The sequence below is a fragment of the Delphinus delphis genome, chromosome 13 (assembly GCF_949987515.2).
Source record: "Delphinus delphis chromosome 13, mDelDel1.2, whole genome shotgun sequence".
NCBI lineage: Eukaryota > Metazoa > Chordata > Mammalia > Artiodactyla > Delphinidae > Delphinus > Delphinus delphis.
Genome location: NC_082695.1, coordinates 73,092,098 through 73,116,318, shown reverse-complemented (window position 1 = coordinate 73,116,318; position 24,221 = coordinate 73,092,098). Strand labels below are relative to the sequence as shown.

General features: G+C 43.9%; 1 protein-coding gene across 8 annotated transcripts in view; it reads right to left on the bottom strand.

The window, feature by feature from the left end:
• The window catches only part of NEDD4L (NEDD4 like E3 ubiquitin protein ligase), a 384,213-nt gene that overhangs the window by 17,526 nt on the left and 342,466 nt on the right, over positions 1-24,221 (bottom strand). For all 8 annotated transcript variants that reach the window (XM_060029135.1, XM_060029129.1, XM_060029131.1 and 5 more), the window contains 5 exons: positions 15,443-15,508; positions 13,451-13,680; positions 11,869-11,990; positions 9,375-9,445; positions 7,639-7,734 (listed from right to left, as the gene is read on the bottom strand). In XM_060029135.1, the coding sequence (XP_059885118.1) occupies positions 7,639-7,734; positions 9,375-9,445; positions 11,869-11,990; positions 13,451-13,680; positions 15,443-15,508 (585 nt within the window). The remainder of the gene's footprint in view (positions 1-7,638; positions 7,735-9,374; positions 9,446-11,868; positions 11,991-13,450; positions 13,681-15,442; positions 15,509-24,221) is intronic.

The window sequence follows — 24,221 nt, the reverse complement described above, 5'->3', positions numbered from 1 at the left end:
GAGCAAAACATAGGCAGAACACTCTATGACATAAATCATAGCAAAATCCTTTTTGACTCACCTCCTAGAGAAATGGAAATAAAAACAAAAATAAACAAATGGGACCTAATGAAACTTAAAAGCTTTTGCACAGCAAAGGAAACCATAAACAAGACAAGAAGACAACCCTCAGAATGGGAGAAAATATTTGCAAATGCAGTACGGACTTTAATTGCTGCTGTATTTTCACTCTTCTTCAAATCCTTCCCTCCTGCCGGGTGCCCCCTTCCGGCTGCTGTCTTCCATTCCATCCGGTTGCCCCCCGTGGTGACCTGCTCCTGTCCTGTGCAGGTCACGGCACTTTTTTGAAGATATTAAACAGTTCCGCTTAGGGAGTGGGATGGGAGGTCTCTTATAGTGAAACATCTTTAGTTCTTTGACAATTATCTGGAGGTCTGTAAGCAGTACTCATTTACACTTTTGTAGTCGATTGTTTGGGGGTCTGTAGTCAGTATTCATTTACACTTTTGTAATATTTTTTAATAAGACAGTTTTTCTTTCTCCCCCCATTTATTCCTCAAAGATTGTCTTGCTGTTCCCTTCCATGATGAGATTTTTCTATCAGATCCACACCAACTGACAAGTTAATAAATCCAAGCCCGGTTCTGGATTTTGAGAGGCTTTCAGTACAGTTCAGCTGTACTAGAACAGAATGTTTTCTGGGAGCTGCAATTTCCAGAGCTACTGAATGAGAGGGTCAACCACAGATGAGACAGGGCGGGGAGGGGAAAGGAGAAAAACACTTCTGGCGCCTCCAAAAGCAGCCCCTAGTGATGAAAACTGGCAGAATCAGCCAGCACTGCTGAGCGTAGAGAAACGGTTCTTATCAATGCTGGTGGTGAGGGTCTAACTGGTTCAACCTTTTGAAAAGATAATTTGGCAACAGGAGTCAAGATTTTAATGTGCATATGCCTTTTCATAATAATTTCTCTCTTAGGACTTATACGAAGAGAAAGAAATTGGTCAAGTGTACAAAATGTATATTCCAGGATTACACTCATCATACTGTTTACATAGTGAAATACTGAAATAGCCTCGATGCCGACCACTAGGGCACGGTTAAAAAAGGTACAGTCTATGAAACGGAATTCGGTGTAGCCATTAAAATGGTATTTACTGACACGGAAAGGTACCTACAATATACTAAGTTAAAACTGGATACACTGTACAATTCCATTTCTGTTGAAAAGATAAAACCTTGTGTGTGTGTTTACAGAGAATCATTCTGGAAGATACAAATCAAAATTTTACTCGTGATTTTTCTCTAGGTGGTAGGAACTATGAGTGACTTTAATATGTGTTTATTGTACTGACTTTATTTTTATTACTAAGATTAATATTTTGCAATCAGATAAATAAAATTGTTTTTGAAAGAAAAAAAGAAAAAATAACAAGACCGGACCATACTCTCTGTGCCGAGTAAGGAATCGTCGGCTGGGGCAGCCGTGGGTCACGTGGTTGATTGGGGCTCACGTGTAGGTCACATGGTTTCTCCGGGCAGGCAGGGAAGGGGGCCTCCAGGCCTGCTCCCTGAGCTGCTCCCTTAGAGTAAATCCTCCCCAAGCCCTAGGGGCCTCTCAGTCAGGCTTCCGCTGGTGTTCCACCCCCATCTCCCTCTCCTCACACACCACTTGTGGGCTGCTGTTCAAATTCCACTTTTTAAATTTTTTTTTGGCTGCGTTGGGTCTTCGTTGCTGCGCGCAGGCTTTCTCTAGTTGCGGCGAGCGGGGGCTACTCTTTGTTGCGGTGCGTGGGCTTCTCATTGCGGTGGCTTCTCTTGTTGCAGAGCACGGGCTCTAGGAGTGTGGGCTTCAGTAGTTGCAGCACGTGGGCTCAGTAGTTGCGGCACGCAGGCCCTAGAGTGCAGGCTCAGTAGTTGTGGCGCGTGGGCTCTAAGGTGCGGAGGCTTCAGCGGTTGTGGCACATGGGCATAGCTGCTCCGCGGCATGTGGGATCTTCCTGGACCAGGGATCGAACCTGTGTCCCCTGCACTGGCAGGCGGATTCTTAACCACTGTGCTACCAGGGAAGTCCCAAATTCCACTTTTTAAATATAGTTCTCGTCTTGTGTCTGAACTCCTTCCTCAAGGACCCAACATGAAGACACTAACACAGTGCCTGGCACACAGAAGGGGATTAATAAGTGCTCGTAGAAAAAAACTGCATTTTCTTGAAGTCTCCTGGCCCAAGTATGAACTCCTCTCTCTTCTTCGTAAAGACCACAAAGATCAGAGGAAGCTCCGGGATGCAGCTCTCACAGAACTGGACCCCTCTTCTGTGGCAAGTGACAACTTCAGATTCACACACATCTCCCCGATCTTCCTCAGATGCTTTATGACAAATGTCTGAGGAGTCCACTGAGAAATTGTCTAGGTCAAATCGGGTATCCTGAACCCAGGCAGAGGAAGGCCTCACTGCTTCTGCTCGTGTTACTGGGCGCTGTCCTCATCCTCCCCAGCCTCTCCCAGCGGCCGGCCCACCTTTCTGCTTTCATGCTTCCTGTAGCTGCCACCAGCCCCACTTCCTTCACCTGGTCTTTGAGGAACTACCTCCTCACTGGGGTCTTGGTTTGGTTCTGTCCAGCTCCAGCCACGACCTCGCTCTGCCTCTCACCTCTCTCTCCTTCCTACTTCCAGCTTCTGCCTCTTTCCTTATTCCCTCTCCCCAACTCAGTGCTTCTCAGCCTTTTTCCCCATTAATTACCCCCCAGGAGCCTTTTTAGACCCCCCAATTGCCCCTTCCCTCCCACGCAATCTTACCAAAGAGACCCACGGTGCACCGTGTTATGTTCCGTGGCCCCCTTGGAGGACCACAAGCCATTGTAATGGCTGAGACTTCCTGTCCTCCAAGACAAAAAGTTGTCCAGTTTTTGCCCCCTAGGGGTGTCGTCTCCCCAGTTGAGAATGCATGCCTTCACCCAACTCAGGCCAGGTCCTCAAGAATTTTCCGACAGGCTGCTGCCCATTCTCTTCCCCTCCCTGCTGCCAGCTTCTTGGAAGTCCACACCGCTCGCGCCTCTTCAAAGCAACCGAATCAGGTGCTGCTCTGCTGACTCTGCCGTCAAGAACTTCTGCTTGGCGCAGCTCTAAGAGGATGTCTCCTCCTGGTGGGGCATGCGTGTGCAGGGCTGTACGTGAGTGTATGGCTGATTCTTTCTGTCTGGCATATGACGACTGTTCAAATATTGAAGTTTGTTCATCTGAAACATTGTTAGTAGGCCCCAGAAACCAGCAGCTGCAGATTCTCACCAACCAGGAAAAAAGCAGACTGGAAAAAAATGGCAACAGCTGCAATTTCATTACATGAAGCGACAGCTACCACCGAACTTCACGGCCTGGTATTTCTAACCATGGAATGAGAGAAAGAGCCTAAAAGCACTAAGGAAGGCCGACTGCACGTACATTTCACTTCTGTGGTAACTTCACTCTAGTGAAGAAATGACTTTATCTTTTTGCACAAGGAGGCGTGGGCTTCCTCTTGGGTTAGAAAATGGCAATGCACGGTCAGCAGTTTTGCAGAGGGCTGGGGGAGGGGGAGGCCTGCACGGGCCTCTTGCTGATGTCCACATTTTTGGTTCAACACCTCTATTCTGAGTGTCTACCCTGTACCAGGCACTGCCAGGTGATGAGTGCACAATAGTGAGCAAAAGGCAGACCCGGAGCAGCGATCACCGAGACTGAGTCTGATGGGAGAGAGAGATGCTAAACACATAACCATACAAATACATGCAAAGTCACCTATGGTACCTGCCATAGGGAGACACGGAAGATACCCTGAAGTACTGTGGTCCTGGGTCAGAGCTAGCTTAGTCTGAACTGATGATGGGAGTGTGTTCCCCACTGAAGGAATGGCATGTGCAAAGGTCCTGCGGCAAGAAGGAGCTTGGTGTGTGCAAGAAGTCTCGTGGGACCAGACCCAGAAAGCACGAGGGGCAGCACTGATGCAAAACGCACCTGGAGATGAACAGGCAGGGCCCAGCCACGCAGGACTTCATGAGGCAAATTAAGGACTTGGGTCTTTATCTTGACAGTGATAAAGTGGGAAATCTCTGCATGTTTTTAGCAGAGGAATGGAATGATCATTTCACATTCTGAAAAGACCACTCTGCCATTGTAGGAGGCCAAAGGTGGATATAAAAAACCAGTTAGGAATCTACGAGAGAAGATGGTAGCTTAGGCTTGGGTGCTGTTGGGGGGACAGACGAGGAGAACAGAGAGAACTGAAGAATAGTCGGGAGTCAAAATGAACAGGGCCTGGTGATGGATTGGATGTGGGAGATGAGATCAATGTGTGGCTGCTTAATTCACTCTGCATTTCCTCCCAGAACACAAAATAGATATGCTAGTTCCTCGTTAATCAGGTTTCACTCTCTAAAAAGGAAAGCCAGTAATTTCACAAATAGGGCACCTAATCATCATCTTACTCATCTCGTGAGTCTGTTTTGATTACTGCATTTACTCTACCTGATTCAATCCAAAGTCAGAAAAACCCACATTAAATGAGGAGGTTTAAGAATTGTTTTTAATGAACCATAGACATGAGCTATAATGACCATCAGAATCTTTATCAGAAGTCTACTTAAAAATGCAAACATCTTGTTTGGTTTGTACTTATCAGGTGGAAATAGTTACATTTAACTGTAACTAAGGAAGGTTTAGTCTGCTTCTAACTTCGGCATCACTAATGTCTTCTGAACTGTGTTAAGTTAGTCATATGGATTTCTACAAGTGGATATAATATAAAGAGACCTTTTTTTTTTTTTTGCATTTGACACCCAAGACTGATTTTAAATCTTCCTTAGTTCTTTATCTCTACTCCTCCCTACATGTGTTAAAAATGCAAAGAAGACACGGTTCTAGGATGGTTAGCCATGTGTTATCCTTTGAAAATTGGCAGTTAAGACCCTTAAATATGTCCAGCTTAAAAAAAAGTCATTGCAATTCCAATTATTTTGTTGTCTCACACTTGGAGCTTCCATTACTTATAACATTAAAAAAAAAACCTAGGCAGCATGATTCATTCCTTTGCTCGCTAAGCATTTATCAGCCATCGCTACACACCGGGCACTGGAGAAACCAAGGAGACCTCAGGGGGCTCACAGTGGGCGGCAGGCCGGGGATGGCTAGAGGACAGAGCGTTATGGCGGGGGAGGGGAGGATGGGTCGGCAAGGAGAGGGCGCCACGCAGCCAGTGACAGGGCACGGGGCGTCCTGGGGGACGCCGAGGCAGGCCCCCCATGGCTGTGAAGGTGAGAGGACGGAGGTGTTGGGAGGGAAGGTAAAGGTGGGCAGCAAGGGGTCCTAAGCCGTGCAGGAAAGGTTTTAATTCACACTGAGGTACACAGGCTGGCCAGTGAAGAATGTGTGTCGAGCAGAAGAGTTACAGGTCCAGGTTTGCTCTTCAGAACCACTACATCCGGAGCATATGTGTGGAGGCATCAGAGAACGGACTGGAGCGAGGGGCGATGTAGGGACCAGGGAGACTGCTACCCGACACAGCCAAGGAACCGGCAGAGCCTCAACAAGGGGAGGGTGCAGACAAGGGGAGTGATGAGCAGGCTGGGGCTAGAGGACGCAGTGACCGGCTCGACACGGAGGGAGAGGGACGATTCCAAGGGGACTCCAGTTTCAGGCCGGAGGGGAGGGTGTGGCCACTGGTTAGACCGGAGTGGAGATGGGGGGTCGGGAGGAGGAAGTGGCTTTTTCAGTTCGGGGACCTGTGGGTCTTTCAGGAGACACGGCTCAGGAGGCAGCCGAAGCAGGGGGAATCTGGACGCTAGAGGAAGGGTGTGGGCTGCAGGTAAGAGGCTGGCGGTGAGCAGCGCAGAGATGCGCAGAGTGAGGCCGCCCAGGGAGCGAGGGCAGGACAAGGAAAGAAGTGGGCAGGGGAGCATCAGCGTGGCGGGGCCAGCAGAGCAGCAGGGCTTAGGGGAGGTGGAAGGAGAAGAGTGGAGCGGGGTGGGGAGGGGGGAGAAGGGGTGAAGTGGGGGTGACTTGCAGGGGCTTCAGGGGAGGGAGCAGTGGAGGAAGGAAGCAGACAAGGGCCAGAACCCATTTACATTCAGTGCTGGGCAGGGGGGCCACCGCTAACCTGGAGGGGACAGCTCTGGGCGTGGTGCAGAAGAGATTTCCCTCCCCCACCCCATGACAGGACTCCCACAAGGACAGCAGTGTCCATCGGTCTGTGAAGGTTTGGGGGCATGAAACACAGTACGGAGCGAAAAAGGATAGGGAGGGCAAAATGAGATTCTTAATGGACTCGTTGATGATTTCCATTAATCCCAGGGTCTCTCTCATTCCTGGTGCCTCAACTCAACCAACCAGGAAGGAAAGAAAACACAGACTCCCTGAGACCCACCCACTTCTGGGACTCACATGAGTGACGGTTTCCTGGCCTGAGCGGATGTAACAAGTGATTTTGGTATGTGTGATCACGTTCCTTCGCAACAGTTTTTACCCCAGGTGTCATCAATTTCTTTATATCCAGCGGCACCAGCTTCTTTTTTCTAAGACTGCGGACCCAAGAGGGCAGGGACCTGATTTCCTTACCTCACCTATAAAACTGAGCACAGCATCGTGAAACGAGAGCCAACGTGAGCACACTTTTTGGACAGCGGAGCACACTTGCAATCATCTCTGAAGCAATAAAGAACCGATCAATGTCACGTTCCATTAGCAAGCCTTAACATGGGCTCCGTGATCTCATGAACGCCAAGGCCACGAACACTTGGTCTGGTAGATGGGAACTCTCTCTGGGCTTTTGTGAAAGGACAGGTACCAGGGGTTGGATAATCCTGAGAAGTCCTTCCCAAAAGCATCGTTATCACCGGGGGACAAATGAACCAAAGGTTTCAGGTTGAAGACAAACACATCCTACAGAACTTTAGGACGAGGATGAGAATTCCAAGAAGGCAACTTTATCTTTGAAATTGATCTTTATGGTTAATCCAGCCTTAAAGACAGTATTGGTGCAAAGCAAGAAGGAATGTTAGAAACCCTGAGCCTGCTGACCCCTGAAGACAAACTTCACCATGACAAGGGAACCATTAAAGCAGAGGGAAAAAAACCAAGGCCCCCCCCCCCCGGCATCACCTACTCCTGGTCATGTATTTATATCACTAAGTAAACATTTACACTATTTTTTTGAAGTATCTAAATTTTAAAACCAAGGCACAGGGCTTCCCTGGTGGCGCAGTGGTCGAGAGTCCGCCCGCCGATGCAGGGGACACGGGTTTGTGCCCCGGTCTGGGAGGATCCCACATGCCGTGGACCTGTGCTCCGCAACGGGAGAGGCCACAACAGTGAGAGGCCTGCATACCGCAAAAACAACAACAACAACAAAAAAAAACAAAACCCCAAAAACCAAGGCACAAACATTCACATTCAGATCTGCTTGAGATGTGAGAAGTAGGTGCTACTTCACACACCAGAGGCCTTAGAATTTCTCTAACTTTGCAGGAAGAGAGGCAGTTGTAATTGGGACTTGGCTTCCTGGCACGACAATAAGATACTGATACAATCAGATGATAATTAGCAAAGACTCAAAGAAGCAAAGACTCTTTGAAAGTCCAGGGGGAGCTCGTGGGGTTACCCACACATACCTGCCCAAAGTTTTCTTCATCAATGCAAAACATAAGGTCCAGTTCAGTCGGATCGTTTTCTAAGATCCATTTCAAAGAGTTGTAGTATTCACTATCCTACAGAAATGACACAAAAATTAAAATTAAGCATTTTCCCCAAAATACACACTCATTTCTTTAAATAATTATGTCCTTTAAATGTAATTCCATCCAGAATCTCAAGAAATGCATGAGTCACTAATATGTTTCCAGCTCTACCCCAAACCTTCTCTTCCACTTTAATTTAAAAATACAAACTAAAAAACTGCTTTGGTAGTAACAGGGGTTTGTAGCTGGATCCTGTCCTCTGTCAAGAGGAAGCAGCCTGCTCTGGATGGCCGTCATAACATTACGGAACTGAACATGTAGAGATGAACATACTCCCCATCTTTTAAGAGTGAAAATATCAGAGGAAAGGAGGCAGGATAGAGAATGCTCTACTTAAATACCAATGGCTTCAAGTTATGCCCCTTCCTGTGCTTCCAGCACTCTCTGCAAGTCACTGTGAGCAAACAGGAAGAGGCTGCCCTGGTGTCAAAACCCAGAACACAGGCCCCGAGAGCCTGGACTCCTCTGTCTCTTGGGCAGCCCCAGGGGCTCGACGAAGACCAAACAGAATGTGTGCACCGACGGTCAACGTGGCGAATAAAATTACTTTAGACTTGAAGAGAGATTTTTATACTCCTAGCCTCCTCACCATACAGTAACAAAAGCATAAAGGCTAAGCTAAAGGTAAAAGCTGGAGAGAAACTCAACACGGGTACCGTGCATACACAGAGCTGCTCGCCCGGGCAAAACCCAGCTGAGTGGACTTGTGTGCACTGCTGGCCTTCTACTCTCCTTCCACACCCAGAGGATGAGCTGTGAGGGAGGGGTGCACGGCCATATACCCAACTACACAATGCGTACAGTCAACACGGCAGCGAGGCTGAGGGGAGGAAGATGCTTTCTGACTCAAGTGACAGAACGTGAGAGCAGAGCTGCAAACACCCCAAATGGACGAAGATGCTTCCTGATGGCCCCGTGTGTGGCCGGTGAATGGTGAGAGGTGAGAGGTGAATGGTGGGAGTACAGGTAAATTAAACGAAAAACAGAAGCAAAAGTATACCAGGAAAAGAGCATCAACTTTTGTTCTTTATAGAAAAGCCTTTCAACTCTAAAATGGTCAGCCTAGATTAAATAAGTTAAATGCAACATGAAAACCCAAATCAAAAGTTAGCAATTATTTTCTAACTTTTCATTCCTCTCCTACACTGTAGTGGTCTCTTACCCTTCTTCCATATCTGGGATGAGTATAAACAGGCTTCCCTTCATCTACTGTTTTCGTCTGGCTCCCTGCCATTTTTTGAGGTCGGAAAACAGAGGGATAGCAGATGAACCTCTAAGTGTGCAGTATTAGCAGTTTTCCATGGAAAACAAGGGCAGCAATGAGGTCTCCAAATGACCCTTGGATTTAATTTGGTCAAACCAGTTCCGAGTAAGCAGAGGTAACTGAGATGTGGGTGTACCCACCCTAAATACCACGACTCTAGGAAATGTGAAGAATGATTTGCTTATTAAAAAATTTAGGGAGATCAGTTAGCCTCTTGAACAATCCCTGTTGTCCATACTGAATGGCAACGCCCGTAAAAATTGCCGTGACTACAACATGGTCTCAGCTGCCTTCCCATAATGCACAAGCTGCTGGTGCGGCCCGTGGGAGTGACCTGTTTACTCACCACAGACTCCATGTCATTCAGAGTTATCTGCTTCCCCAGCATCATTTTGTAAAACGGTCGAATGAAGAAACCTAAAACGCGGTGAAAACTGAGTTAGTTTCAAATCTTTGATGACGCTGTGCATCCGAGCATGAAATAAAAGATTAACCTGCTTTCATCTGAATGAGAGACCGGGACAGAACAGTCGAGGGTTTTCTACAGTAAGATGAGGGCCTGGTTTGGGGCAGGGTTGGGGGAAGGGGTTTAGGAAGGAGGGCAGTTATCCTAACAGAGATGGTACAGCAGAGGGGTGAGGTCAGAAAGGCTGCTGGAGGTGACAAACGAGCTTCAGGCACAATCAGGAATCTGTAGCGCAAACAGGGCGCACGCACGGGGGGAGAAAAGGGCACTCCCAGCAGAGGGACAAGACCCGGGACTCAGGACCGAAGCACAGGGCATCCCGGGCAGACAGGCCAGAGGAGGGACTGGGCAGGGAGTGTACAGCTTACACGCTGCCCAGGGCCAAGGGGAGTCACTGAAACGCCAGGGGGCAATTCCACCTGCATTTCAATGTCATCGCTTGGGCAGTAATGGGAAGAGCAACTGGAAGGGACAGACAGGAAGGAAACGAGGGAGGTCATTCAGAAGGCTGTGCAGTCTTCCCGGGCCGGGTGATGACGGCCTGAGGGAGGCGAGGGCGGTGGCAATGCCGGCACGACTGCGCAGGTGCCCTGCAGGGACCCCACTTCACCCCGTCCCAGGCAAGTCAGCGTCACACGCCTCCTGACACAGGCGCCCCCGGAACCTCAGTCCTCCCCCTTCACCCTCAGCTCCCATCCTCAGCGCCCCCTCCAGGTCTAACCAGCCTCCCTCGCAGCCCGTTCCCGCTCCCACTGGCTTCAGTGTGGCCCTGCGGCTGTGGCTCAAAGCCCCTGCTGTCTGGGGGGTGAAGCCACAGAAGGGAGTAGGGGCTGATCTGATGTGCAGCGTGTCTGCTCTGCCTCCAGGGCCGTTCATGGTCCCGGGAAACAAAGACACTGCTGGCCACACACCTGGGGTCATTCGGGCTCTTCTTGCAATTCCCGAGGACACGGTTACCTCCTATCTCCTTTTGCAGCAGGGACCTAGATGCTCCCATCACTACTCCAGGCAGCCTTGACTCCTGGCCCGTCCTCGCTCTTCTGAAACGATCCCAGCTTCTAAGTGCGCCAACCCCACCGCAGCCTCCTGGCGAGGCTAATGCCGGTAAAGCGCTCCCCCCCAGAGACCTCCGTGTGCTCCCTTCTGCCGGACTCTGGACCCATGTTTCCCGTACCCTCACTAGAACATCGGTCCCCTGAGGTCAGGATCTCAGCTTAAACTTCTCTCTATTTCCCCTGTAGCAACTAAGAACGTCTTCTTTCTCAGCAGAAGGTACATAACGGCCGTTCTAATAATCTATGGCATGACTCCAGTGCTGCAAATTAAAATACATTCACTATATATACCTATACAGAGTGAGAACAGTTTCCCCCAATCAGAAAAAAAAGTGTTTACTCCTGCCACCAGCCCCGCCCCCCGTAAAAAATACAGTGTTGAAATTAGAGGATCAACATCAGCTAGCCATGACCAGTAAAAATTTATTAAAGGAGGAAGTACACAGGGTACATCAACTAGCATAGCTACGGTTGCAAATGCAATTCCCATAATTCTCCTGGAAATCTCTCTCTCCAGTAACAGCAGTGTCAATCTTAATCTTGATCTGTCTTCTACTCTCAACCACTTCACACCTAAATTCTTCAAAAATATTTCTGATTCTCTTTCCTCGCTGATGATTTCTGTAATGTTCTCTTAAGGGCACTACTTTTTCAATGACCAAATCCATAAGAAGTCTCTATTATAGGCCTATTGATTCAGCCAGGGAGGGGGGTTTCTCTCCTGACTTCCAAGGTACCTTGAAATTCTTGGTACTTTGCATGACTTACATGCTTTAGATAATAATGAGATTACTCTGTGCCATCTGTTTCAGCAGTGATCCCAGGGGTCAAGGTCTTAGCTGAGTTCTAACACTGCTTTGAAATTATTTACAGTCTCTTCACATTCAAAAAAATGGTAATTTGGGGACAAACAGGACAATGGCAGGATACTGGCTGAATTAGACCGTTTTAATGAACTTTTCAATCAATACTTTCCATCTGTCATCAAATCTAGTTCCTGCTAAAGAAATGTTATTCTGGAAAACATAGAAAATGCACAAATACAGAATGTTCTGTGCTTCACACTTAAGTTTTTCAAATAAAAACCTTTTTCAAACTGTGTGTAGACACTATGTCTTCAGTGCTCAGATTAAGATGACACCAGGAAAAAAAAGCACCTTCATTATGGACAAAACATTAAAGAAACTACTGATTTACAGAGGGAGAACCAGTGAAGCACTTTTGCTTAAAACCTATGATGTGAAAGATAAGACACCTGATAAGAGACCACAGACAGCACTGTCCAATTTTTATTACTTCAACACTTTTTAATAACTTACCATCTAAAAGTTTCCCATGAAATACTGCCAGACCAGCAACTCTTCCAATAAAAGTGAAATAGGACAAATGATCTTCATTACAGAGGCCTGAATTGGGATTGATCTGAAGTGTGTAGTTGTCCCTTTTTAGGGAGGGAGAGAGAGAAAAAGAAAGGTGGTAAATAAATGCAATAAATAAGAAATGCAAGAATTTGAATTTTCCAGTGCTGCCTGTCATTAAGCTTTTACAGTGCGCCTACAAACATCCTGTACCTGACAGGTAAGGCATAAAAGCCAGACAACGGGGCTTATTTGGTTAGCCCTTTTCCGTGACCAAGGACGGAGGTCTACTGGAGCTGGTGAATATGCCGTCATGTTAAACCGTGAGAAACTGGATCTCTGACTACTGTTGATCGACAAAAATCTCAATTTCATACGGTTCAGCCAGGTATTTGGGGAAGCTGAGAAGCCCCACATACCAAAGGGGCTGGACAGGGATTCCCAGCTACGTGTGAGTGCAACAGGTTGTCTCTGTGAGAAAGGGGGTTAACTCCCTTGAGAAGCTTTTGGTTTGGGGATTAAAATTTTTCCCAGGGGTCCAACCCCTGATCCATCTGACCAGCATTCTGCCCTGAAAGGCCTGGAGGCCACTGGTAGCAACATACGGCTGTCCCAACAGTGCAAACCTCACGAGGTTGATGTACACCTCATCGCCCTTCTTTGATCTCACCATCAGGAGGATCGGTGGTTTGCAAAATGGGCTCCGGGGCCAGATTCTTCTGGGGGCAGCTTTGGGAATGTGGGTAAGAGGTGCAGATCTCGCCTCTGGATCCTCCCCTCCACTTCAATGGCTTTTATCAATTTTACAAAATGGGAAATTCTTGGCCAGAGCATCGGAGAAGAACACTGAGGCTGCCTTCCAAAAGAGCTCCCAGGAGACCGGCACCAGGGGGAAGACACGGGAGAACCCTTGTGCCTGCAGAGCACAGGCTGCTTTTCAAGGTCAACTGTTTTACTGGGGGCTCGGGTCCTGCCTAAGCCTCTGGAGAAGCCACAGCCTGGAGGAGGAAAGGGTGGCCTTGCGAGTAGCAGTGTTTGATTCCCGAGAAAGCAATGGACTCTGCCTCGGTCTGCACGCCTGGCAGTGATGAAATCCTAATGCACGGTGGGGTGGGCGTGGTCCTTTGGATCCTAAAGGACGGGTCCTCAGTTTGCCTTTAAGTAATTTGACTTCAGAAACTATTCTTGTTCATAAGACAACAACCTTCTGAATTCTGACAGTGACAAATTCTCCTAAATTAACATAACGTTATGAATGAAAATTGCCTTGTTCCTTAGCGTTAAGTACCCAACACATTTTCAGTCTCAATTACATGAACACAACAGACAAGAGAAGAATTATTTTTAGGTGTTCACAGAGTACGTTAGTTCACCATGAAGAGTCAGACCTGTTCTAGACTTACAGGGGCTGGCGGGGAGGGGCTGAAATCAGCAGTGTTAATTCACCTCTGAGTGAGCTGCTTATTCTTTCATTAAGTTTAAATTCATGAAGAATAAAACTGCTTCAGTGCGGACACCTTCTGAATGCACTCCAGACACTTACGTTGCAGAGTACTCGAACAGACCGTAATAGGGGTTGAACATCTCTTTGGACAGTAAGAAGAACCATTCTCTGGCCACGCCCCCGTAGTCCAGACCTTTTTCTGATTCAAATTCAATCCACAGCCTAGCTTTCAGGACATCTGGTCTTTTCACAGACATGATTCTCCGATAGGACTCTTCAAATATGTTATTTCTGTGAAGTTTCATTTCAAACCTATTTGGAATATCAGCCTAAAAACAAGAGAAAAAAAACCCCACACACCATCAGACAGTAAATATACACCTTACTTCCTAACAGAAAAAAAAAACAAAAACAAAGAGCAGAAATGATGGCAGCCTTCAAATAAACAAGCAATGATGAATGGTTCCAACCGAAACTCTCTCCTTTCTAGATTGTTCTTCACACAGACAGAAAGCCTGTGTCAGGAGGAGACACACAGCATCCACCAGCAGGTGTCAGACTGAGCCAGCAACACGCGCTGCAGAAGAAACTATGCTGAGTGAAAACAGTCATCCTCTCTCCCTTTTATAAGCAACTGTGGGGCACTTATCTGCCCACTGGCAACTGAAATATGGTCAACTCTGTATACTGTTTTAGTCAAAGTCCAGGGGATTAAAACCCATAGACAATCCCCACCTGGCCAGGCTGGGATGACCCTCAGCCCTGGTAAGGGACTCCAGCTGGTAGCTGTGACCATGATGCCTACAAGCTAGTTCTGTTGCCATGGGGAGTGGGACCCTGATTATCACGGACAAGTTGTGGGAAAGCATCCCAAAGGCAACAGTTACTAAACGTGAAAATGAAAAAGCACTTGACTGAAGTTGTGAATAACTGCTTCCTGGCAAAACAGGTCCAGGGTCAGCTTTGCCAGGATGATGGATCTACAGAGTCAGTTTCCAGGCAGAAGGTACCACGGTGCAAGTGCCACAAAGTGAGACAGCGTGATGTCTACAGTCATCACATCACTGGAGGAAATGCAGGCGGCGCACAAAGAAACACTGGAATTCCACAGGTTCAAATGTGAGTCATTTCAGAAGGAGTTACCCAGGAGCTCCTTGAGTCAGGATGTTAGAAGAGAGAACAGAACCCGTAAGAGGGAGCTCCCCAAGGCAGAGGCTGTGTTTCAAGCGTCTCTGCATCCCCAGTGCCTCGTCCATAGCAGAGGCCAGGAAAATGAGGCATCAGCTGAGGGAGTGGAGCAGGGTGGGCGAGATGGGGAAGGAACACAGGCAAACGGGGGTGATCTGAGCTGCAGCTTTCCCCAGTGAGGAAGCCAAGAAATGGTGACGGGAACAAAAACACCCCCAAAATAGTGAAGGCACAAACTTAGGAGAAAACTGGTAAAATTTACACCAGAGAGGTGAAATCAGAAAGTAAAACAGAAGACACAGTATTAAAGCATCTGGGGAGAGATGTTAGTAGAAAATATAATATTGTATTTTAAAACACTGCCTGTAAAAAGCCTTACAGGGTTTCTCAGTTTTGTCAGAATCTTAACGGGTTTCCTAGTAAGAATTTTAATCTGAAAATTACACTTGGTCTTAATATGTCAAATATTATAAATTATATTTTTGTTGTACATATCATCATTAAAACTGTATTTCTGAATGTAAAGGGACTTGAACATTTTTCGAATTAGGATCTAGATTTTATTAAATAGGATAGCCATAATTGATTGCACAGGCTTCTCCACAATTTTTCACTAGTTCCTGAATTATTTTATACCTCATAAAAATCATTTCTATTTTTTAATGTATTACATAAGAAATTACCTTCAGGTAATTTGATATGTAATACTCAGTTAATCTTCACTTACCATGTCTGTTAAAAAGAAAATTCAGATTGAAGATCCAGGTGGATCAAAGTGCAGTGAGAAAAGGAAGGTCATATTTTTAGTATACACGTAACAGTAAGAAACGAGGTGTTCTCAGTGAAGTAATTTGGGTAACTTACAAATGACTAAAACAGCATTTTTGGAAGATATGTACTCACAGGTTTCTTTAATTTCTTCCTAAAGTAGTCATATTTCTGCTTAAATTCTCTGGAGTAAGGAACAGCCTGGAAGACAAATGTATAAATATAGATAATATGAACAACATGTTTGAAATTTTATGCGTACTAAGCCAACGTTCAGAAAATTTCATGAATCATGAACCTGAAAATCGTCACTCTCCACATAACCACTGAAATTTACATAATGTCTATGTAGCACATGCGAACGTTCTAGAAATGATTAAGGTTAATCAGCACTGAATAGGGCTTTCACCCCTGAAAACAACAATACAGATATTCAAGAAATCATTTAGAGGTATTATACATAAACTGAATAGACTTTCCATGTGACTTCTGTCTGAATATGCATCAGGGTACATTGTAATCTTTTTATAGGTTGTAGTTTAGGTAAGTTATTGGCTATCATACTTTAACACACAACTCCAAATGACCTACACTGTCATCCAGAAAAGACTGATTGTGCTTTAAAAATCTTTGGGAGACGAATAGCCAAAGCAATCTTGAGAAGGAGAAACGGAGCTGGAGGAATCAGGCTCCTACACTTGAGACTATATTACAAAGCTACAGTAATCAGGACAGTAAGGTACTGGCACAAAAACAGAAATACAGATCAATGGAACAGGATAGAAAGCCCAGAGATAAACCCACACACATATGGTCACCTTTGATAAAGGAGGCAAGAATATATAATAGCGAAAAGGCAGCCTCTTCAACAAGTGGTGCTGGGAAAACTGGACAGCTACATGTAAAAGAATGAAATTGGAACACTCCCTAACACCATACACAAAAATAAACTCAAAATGGATTAAAGACCTAAATGTAAGGCCAGACACTATAAAACTCTTAGAGGAAAACATAGGCAGAATACTGTACGACATAAATCACAGCAAGATCCTTTTTGACCCACCTCCTAGAGAAATGGAAATAAGAACAAAAATAAACAAATGGGACCTAATGAAACTTAAAAGCTTTTGCATAGCAAAGAAAACCATAAATAAAACGAAAAGACAACCCTCAGAATGTGAGAAAATATTTGCAAATGAAGCAACTGACAAAGGATTAATCTCCAAAATTTACAAGCAGCTCATGCAGCTCAATATCAAAAAAACAACCCAATCCAAAAACAGGCAGAAGACCTAACTAGACATTGCTCCACAGAAGATATACAGATTGCCAACAAACACATGAAAGGATGCTCAACATCACTAATCACTAGAGAAATGCAAATCAAAACTGCAATGAGGTATCACCTCACACCAGTCAGAATGGCCATCATCAAAAAATCTACAAACAATAAATGCTGGAGAGGGTGTGGAGAAAAGGGAACCCTCTTGCACTGTTGGCGGGAATGTAAATTGATACAGCCACTATGGAGAACAGTATGGAGGTTCCTTAAAAAACTAAATATAGAACTACCATACGACCCAGCAATCCCACTACTGGGCATATACCCTGAGAAAACCGTAATTCAAAAAGACACATGCACCCCAATGTTCACTGCAGTACTATTTACAATAGCCAGGACACGGAAGCAACCTAAGTGTCCATCGACAGATGAATGGATAAAGAAGATGTGGCACATATATACAATGGAATATTACTCAGCCATAAAAAGAAATGAAATTGAGTTATTTGTAGTGAGGTGGATGGACCTAGAGTCTGTCATACAGAGTGAAGTAAGTCAGAAAAAGAAAAAATACCGTATGCTAACACATATATATGGAATCTAAAAAAAAAAATCAAAATTGGTTCTGAAGAACCTAGGGGCAGGACAGGAATAAGGACGCAGACATAGAGAATGGACTTGAGGACACGGGGAGGGGGAAGGGTAAACTGGGACAAACTGAGAGAGTGGCATGGACATGTATACACTACCAAATGTAAAACAGATAGCTAGTGGGAAGCAGCCACATAGCACAGGGAGATCAGCTCAGCTCAGTGCTTTGTGACCGCCTAGAGGGGTGGGATAGGGAGGGTGGCAGGGAGACGCAAAAGGGAGGGGATATGGGATATGTGTATACATATAGCTGATTCACTTTATTATACAGCAGAAACTAACACAACATTGTAAAGAAATTATACTCCAATAAAAATGTTAAAAAAAAAATCTCTGGGAGAAAAGCAACAAGCAGAAAGGCAAGCGAACTGATACACTTGTCAAGGAAGAAAACTGGGTAAACAGCACGTTGGAAAAGTCCTCATTTTAGGAGTTGACTATTTAGAGGTCGTGGGCAAGGATTTCTTTAAATCTGGAATGCTGTATCTATGGAGCAGAGTGACGATACCACAGGAGTGAGCTCAGTAACTGAGCTAACATTATTCATAAGTTCTGGAATCTCTTCAGGCAAAGTAATTACATTTTTATACAGTCATTTAAATATTCGGTACTTGCTATGATGTCAAGTAGCTTACAGTATCCGAGAGTCGGAGCTGTGACTTCAGGCGATGGAAAAGGCTTACGATTTTTTTATGAAGCAGAAAGGATTGCTTATGCACACACCTGGATGTAACTGTGACAGCCTCACAGTCAGAACAACTCGTTGCTTTTTAGCGCATACTGTGAATTTGGGCAAGAATACTTCTGCTGATATCATTTTGTGCTACATTAATAAAACATACTGATCCTTTGCAAAGTGTCTCCAGCCTCGAAACCTTACACCTTCACCATGCTTACTCCTGACAGGAAAGAGGAGACATGAAGAACAAAAGCTTCCTCCCTTCATACTGTTTTAAGACATGGTCATACAAATAATAAGTAAGGCAAAACAAAAACATGTTGCTGGGAGGGAGACGCAAGAGGGAAGAGATATGGGAACATATGTATATGTATAACTGATTCACTTTGTTATAAAGCAGAAACTAACACACCATTGTAAAGCAATTATACCCCAAAAAAGATGTTAAAAAAAAAAAAGTTACCACTCTCATAGAAAACAATGATCATGTCAGTATTTTGCTTTGTAATTCAAGAGCAAAAGACAACATATTTAAGTATCTTAAGAACATTCTAAAGACAATACTACCTACGGCCTGTTCTTAGTTTTTAATTTTTAAGCGAGTCTTCATGTGCCTCTTCACTAAACATTAGATTTGACTACATATCATATTTATTTTGGGCAGTGTTTAGTCTGATGAAACACTGTAAGAATTCTGATTCCAGAAAAGGTAGACATTTTATCACTATCTGGACAACCACCAACCTAAGGAAAAGGATACAATGGTCTGACATAAGCCAATAAAGGCATTATCATGCTTTTTGCTCTGTAGCTTTTTTAGAAGCTGTTGTGAGCAATAGGCAATAAGAAAGAAATGAATACATAGTGGTAAACGCTAGGTGGAAAAATGATAGAGATCCTCAGTGGCTGTTTTACATGAGATGGTTGGGGAAGGCAGCTCTGAGGAAGGGAAACCTGAGCAGAAACCAGAATGACAGGAGGGAACAAACCATGACAGGAACAGTGAGTTCTCAAAAGAGGAAAAGGATTTGATGTTCTTAGCTATGATTAACTGTAATAGAAGAAAATTAAGCTGAAAAAAAAAAGATTTCCTTTTATTATCTCATGCCAGCTTCAGAAGACATGACTTCCAGGGCAGACTCGACTGCCAGCTAGCTCTGTGATATAACTTCTCCACTCCGGAATTCCTTTACAGTTAAGCAGAAAGACTTGACTAGTCAAATTTTAAGGCTCTTCCCTTTCTAAAAATCTGTGATTCCCCGCAATTACTTTTTGTTTTTGTTTCCCTGCCTGAAAACATTGAAAAAAGGGTTAAACATTCATCACTGTGAATGCAAGTTCAACTGTCTTAAATGACAAGTTTCCCAAGGAATCTATTTCAAAGTGTTGCCCCCCGCCCATGGTATCTCTGCCTTTGTCTGGCGTGTAACCTGGTGGGTGCTGACTAGATGTCGGTGGAAATCAGTACTGAGATATTTCTGGTCTTTCTTCTTCTGGGGAATGATGCATGAAAGTTGAGAAATACCCCTCCTCCTCCAATACTCATCTTTTCTCTCTAGGGGTCGTTCTTATGATGGCCTAAGAAGAGTAGGTTTTTATATTCTTCTCCTGAAAAGATTCCAACAACATACCAGGATAAAGACATCCATACGTTGCAGCCTCTGAAGAGAATTACATTTCTGCATTGGACAGGCCAAATTATTTATTCTCTCTTGAAAATCTGGCATCTTATTTTCTTACATGCAATATAATGTGTAAAATAAGCTATTTAAAGAATTAACGTATCTGTTGATTGAAGTTGCTCTCTATTAAATATGCTTTCTTTTTTGAACAAAGTGAAAACCTGACATTGTGTAAGTGGGGTCTAAAGGTTTTCATGTCATTATTGTCCATTACGGACACCAGAGCTCCTTGCAGAGAAGGGCTCAGGCCTGACACGGAGACGTCGGTAATTCCAGCACATCTGGGGCTCTGGCCTGGATTCTGACATGTGCCAAACTTTTGGCAATTAGCTTTCTGAGCTGCTGACAAATTGGGAATCCCAACTTCTTCCCTACCATACTGAGAGGATGGCTGTGAGTTTCAAAGCAGTTGATTATAAAGTTCTTGAAGTATGAAGTGTTACACAAGCATGAGATAGTGTTCTTGAGTAGCAACTACAAATAGCACTTCATGTTTCTGATGCTTTTAATGGTGATGCTCATCATACAGAGAGCATACTGACTCACAGTAATGCCACAGAAGGGTCCCCTCGCCCCTAATATGTAGGTACTTTTAAAACTTGGGGAAAAAACTCTAGGTACCAGATATGCAGAAAGACAAAATTAAAGAAGTGGGCTTTGGACCCAGACTTGGGGCTTGGGCTTGGGTTTTTAATCCTCACATGGGGACACAGAGCACGGCCTACAGTCTGTATGACCAGGGGAGTCAGACAGAGTTCCCTGCTTAAGACCTACATCTGAACAGGGTTCAAGAAAATTCTACCCACAGGCCTGGGAGAGTGGCAAGGAAGCTTCCCTTCTATCCAGGATGGTAACCGGAAGAAAAATAAACAAAAAAACCAGACCTCTAATAAATTCAGACTCCCAAGCCTACACCAACGTAGGTAGGAGGTCCATAGTTATAGTAACGAAGGGGGCATAAACCCAAGCTAAGAAGTTAACGGTAAATACAAGTCAGGATGTATAAAAGCTCCATAAAGAAAAAAAATGAAGATGAGCACACACACACTTAAAAACACAAAATTATAAACTGAACTAGGCAATCAACTACCACTGAGGAGAGTCTACAGACATAACAAGTGGGAGATTTAATGCCGCTAGAAGCAGAGATAATAAAATAATCTAGAAGAGGCGCTGGAACAAATATTTTAAGAATGATTAAAAAGCTGTAAGTACGAATAGAAAAATAAATAAAAGAGAAGAACAGGACCAAATAACAATAACTAAAAAGACCAAGCAAATTGAAAAAGACCAAAGAGAACTTTGAGCAATTAAATCCAGTCACTGAAATAATAGACACAATGAACTGATAGAGTAGATTATAAAAAGCTTAAAAGATAATTAACTGGAAGAGCTGAGCCCACAATACAGCAATGAGAAAGAAGATGGGAAAGCTAAAAGATAAGGGAGACAGAATGTAAAATTGAGTCAAATACCCAACAGGAATTACTGATGCAGATAATAAAAATGGGAAAGGTACAGTATGTGAAGAAATAACTGCAGGGAATTTTCCTGAATAAAGGAGAGACACCATCCCCATATGGAAGAGTCACAATGAATCCAGAGCGGAATAAATAAAAAGAAATCCACACTTAGATTCATGAGAGTAAAACTGTAGAAAATCAAAGACACGGAGAAAAATTCAAAATCACCAGAGAAGAGAGATTTACTCACCAAAAAAAATGACAATTAGAGTGACAACGAACTTCTCATCATCAGTTATGGAGGCCGGAAGAGACCAAAAAAAAAGTCTCCAAAGTACTGAAGGAAAGAAATTGTTGACTAAGGATTCTATAATCAGCTAAACCATCATTTAACAGAGAGGTAGGTAAGCCCCCCCTCTCTCAGACCCTCACTGAAACTGCCGCCAGAGAAGAGGTTCTCAAACTTGAGTCAGCGTCAGAATCCCTGGGAGCATATGTTAAAACACAGACTGCAGGGCCCACAATCAAAGTTGCTGATTTTCAGTAGGTCTGGGTTGGGAGCCCCAAATTTACATTTCTAGTAATTTTCTGAATGATGCTGTTGATCTATAGGCCACACTTTGAGAACCATGAACTAGAGATTAAACTTTATTAAGAAGAAAACTTAACCTGGAGAAAAGTAGATGCAAGAACCAATGGTGGGGACGTGGAAGCAACCGAAGCGTCCATCGACAGATGAATGGATAAAGAAGATGTGGCACATATAATGGAATATTACTCAGCCATGAAAAGAAACAAAATTGCGTTATTTGTAGTGAGGTGATGGACCTAGAGACTGTCATATGGAGTGAAGTAAGTCAGAAAGAGAAAAACAAATACCATATGCTAACACATATATATGGAATCTAAGAAAAAAATTGGTTCTGAAGAACCTAGGGGCAGGACAGGAATAAAGACGCAGACGTAGAGAATGCACTTGAGGACACAGGGAGGGAGAAGGGTAAGCTGGGATGAAGTGAGAGAGTGGCATGGACATATATACACTACGAAATGTAAAACAGATAGCTAGTGGGAAGCAGCCACATAGCACAGGGAGATCAGCTCAGTGCTTTGTGACCACCTAGAGGGGTGGGATAGGGAGGGTGGGAGGGAGACAGAAGAGGGAGGAGATATGGGGATATATGTATATGTACAGCTGATTCACTCTGTTATACAGCAGAAACTAACACACCATTGCAAAGCAATTATACTCCAATAAAGATGTTAGAAAAAAAAGAACAATGGTGGGCAAAGGAATTCGTTTACATGTAAGTAAATTAAACAAGTGTTGACTGTTGAAAAAAAGAGAAAATGTTAATGATTATTTGGCAAGTTTAAAGACAAGGTAGTTTTAAAATTCCACTGAACAATGGAAAGTAGGAGTGGGAAGAACAGCACTGAAGTTCCCCAAAGTCGTATATTATCCAGGAAAAGAGAGTGATTAATTTTGACACAGGTCAAGTATATTGGTTAAAAATTTTAATGTGAGCACCAAAAGAACAGAAATAGAAAATACAACGTCCAAGCAAGTATAGCAAATGAAAGAAAATAAAGAGTACTCTATCAGTCCAACAGAAAGCAAGAAAAAAGATAAAACAGAGATAGTTAAAGGACAGAAAAGATATACTAGGCAAGTACTAGTGAAGAGAAAGTGAACATAATGACTGACAAAGCCACAGTCACCACGTGAGATGCTGACCCAGCTGACTTGGTTAGATAAAGAAAAGCCAGGAAAAATGTTGTCATGGAAATGGAAAATTTGAACACCATAGGCCTGATGTACAGACATATATAAAGAACTCTGCACCCAGCAAAGACAGAATACACATTCTTTTCAAACACAAAAAGAACATTAACAAAAAATGGCCAAGCCTCCAAAGACGTTTCAAATGTCTGATAATATTCCATAGACAATGTTATATGGCCACAATGCAATAAAATCAGAAATCAGTAAGAAACAGGTAAAAACCCTCTCATACTCTCAGAAACTAAAAAGCATATTCTAAATAATTTGTAAGTTAAGGACAGAAAGAAATCATTACGGAAATTACCAAAAATTTAGAACTGAATTAAAACGAAGACCAAGTATCTACAGTAAGGTAATAATTACCTAAATACACATGCTCTTATTGAAAGAAATACTACCAATAATAAAAAAAAAAGAGTAAACAAGGCTCTTTTGTTAGTAGAAAACAAAGAAAGAGCTTTCTTCAGGGCAAATCTACCTGGATTTATGATGCTAAATAATTTTCAACAGTAATTATAAAAACTAACAGTGTTGCATGAAGACATGATCAATAAGCAACAGAAATATTTGAAAAGGCTTCATCATTGTCAAAAGTCTTCTGTTGCTTGAAAACAGCATCGTTTCTTTAATTTACCTTGTTTCTCATGATGGAGAAGAGAAAATACTACTCTTAACTTATTGTGACTGTGAATGTAACAAAAGGAGCTGTGGTAGTGAAGCAGGTGTTTGTTAAGCTACATGCAGAGGAGCTGACGCCTGTTCTGACCCACGTGGCATTGGGCACTTTGCATCAACCGCTAAGCAAAGCAGCTGGACAAATCCAAATCCAACAAGTAACTAAAGGGATGTCAGGTATCAAGGTGCGTTTGCACTGTGTTATCTTTCAAGTTTTCAAATGGACCTATAATTCAAAATGTAATTTGAACCAAATCAGATTAAAGCCACAAAATTAGTATTTTAAATATACCTATTGCTGTCTTAGCTCAGCACTTGATATAACAAACTTCCCTTCCTTTAGCTCCTCCAGTTATTAAAAGATTCCCCAATTTGCAATCTTCTGCTCATCCCAGTACAGTTCCTGCAATTCCAGAGTCTCTCCTTGAACTCATGTAACCACTGACAAAAGACCCTGGAGTATTCCACAGACTCCTTTCAGGTGTTTGATACCAGGTGCCTGCTGACCAGTGCCAGGGTGTCACTCTTCCTTATGAACACACATAAGAGGACTATGAGAAAGTTAGTGCGTCAGCAGAGATAAGATTCTTAACTGCCAGTTCTGGAGTGCAGCTACCCCCTCACCCAAACCTTTGCAGAGTTTTAGAGCCGGAAGAGATTCCGGATCCAATTTAAATTTGTTAGCATACATATACT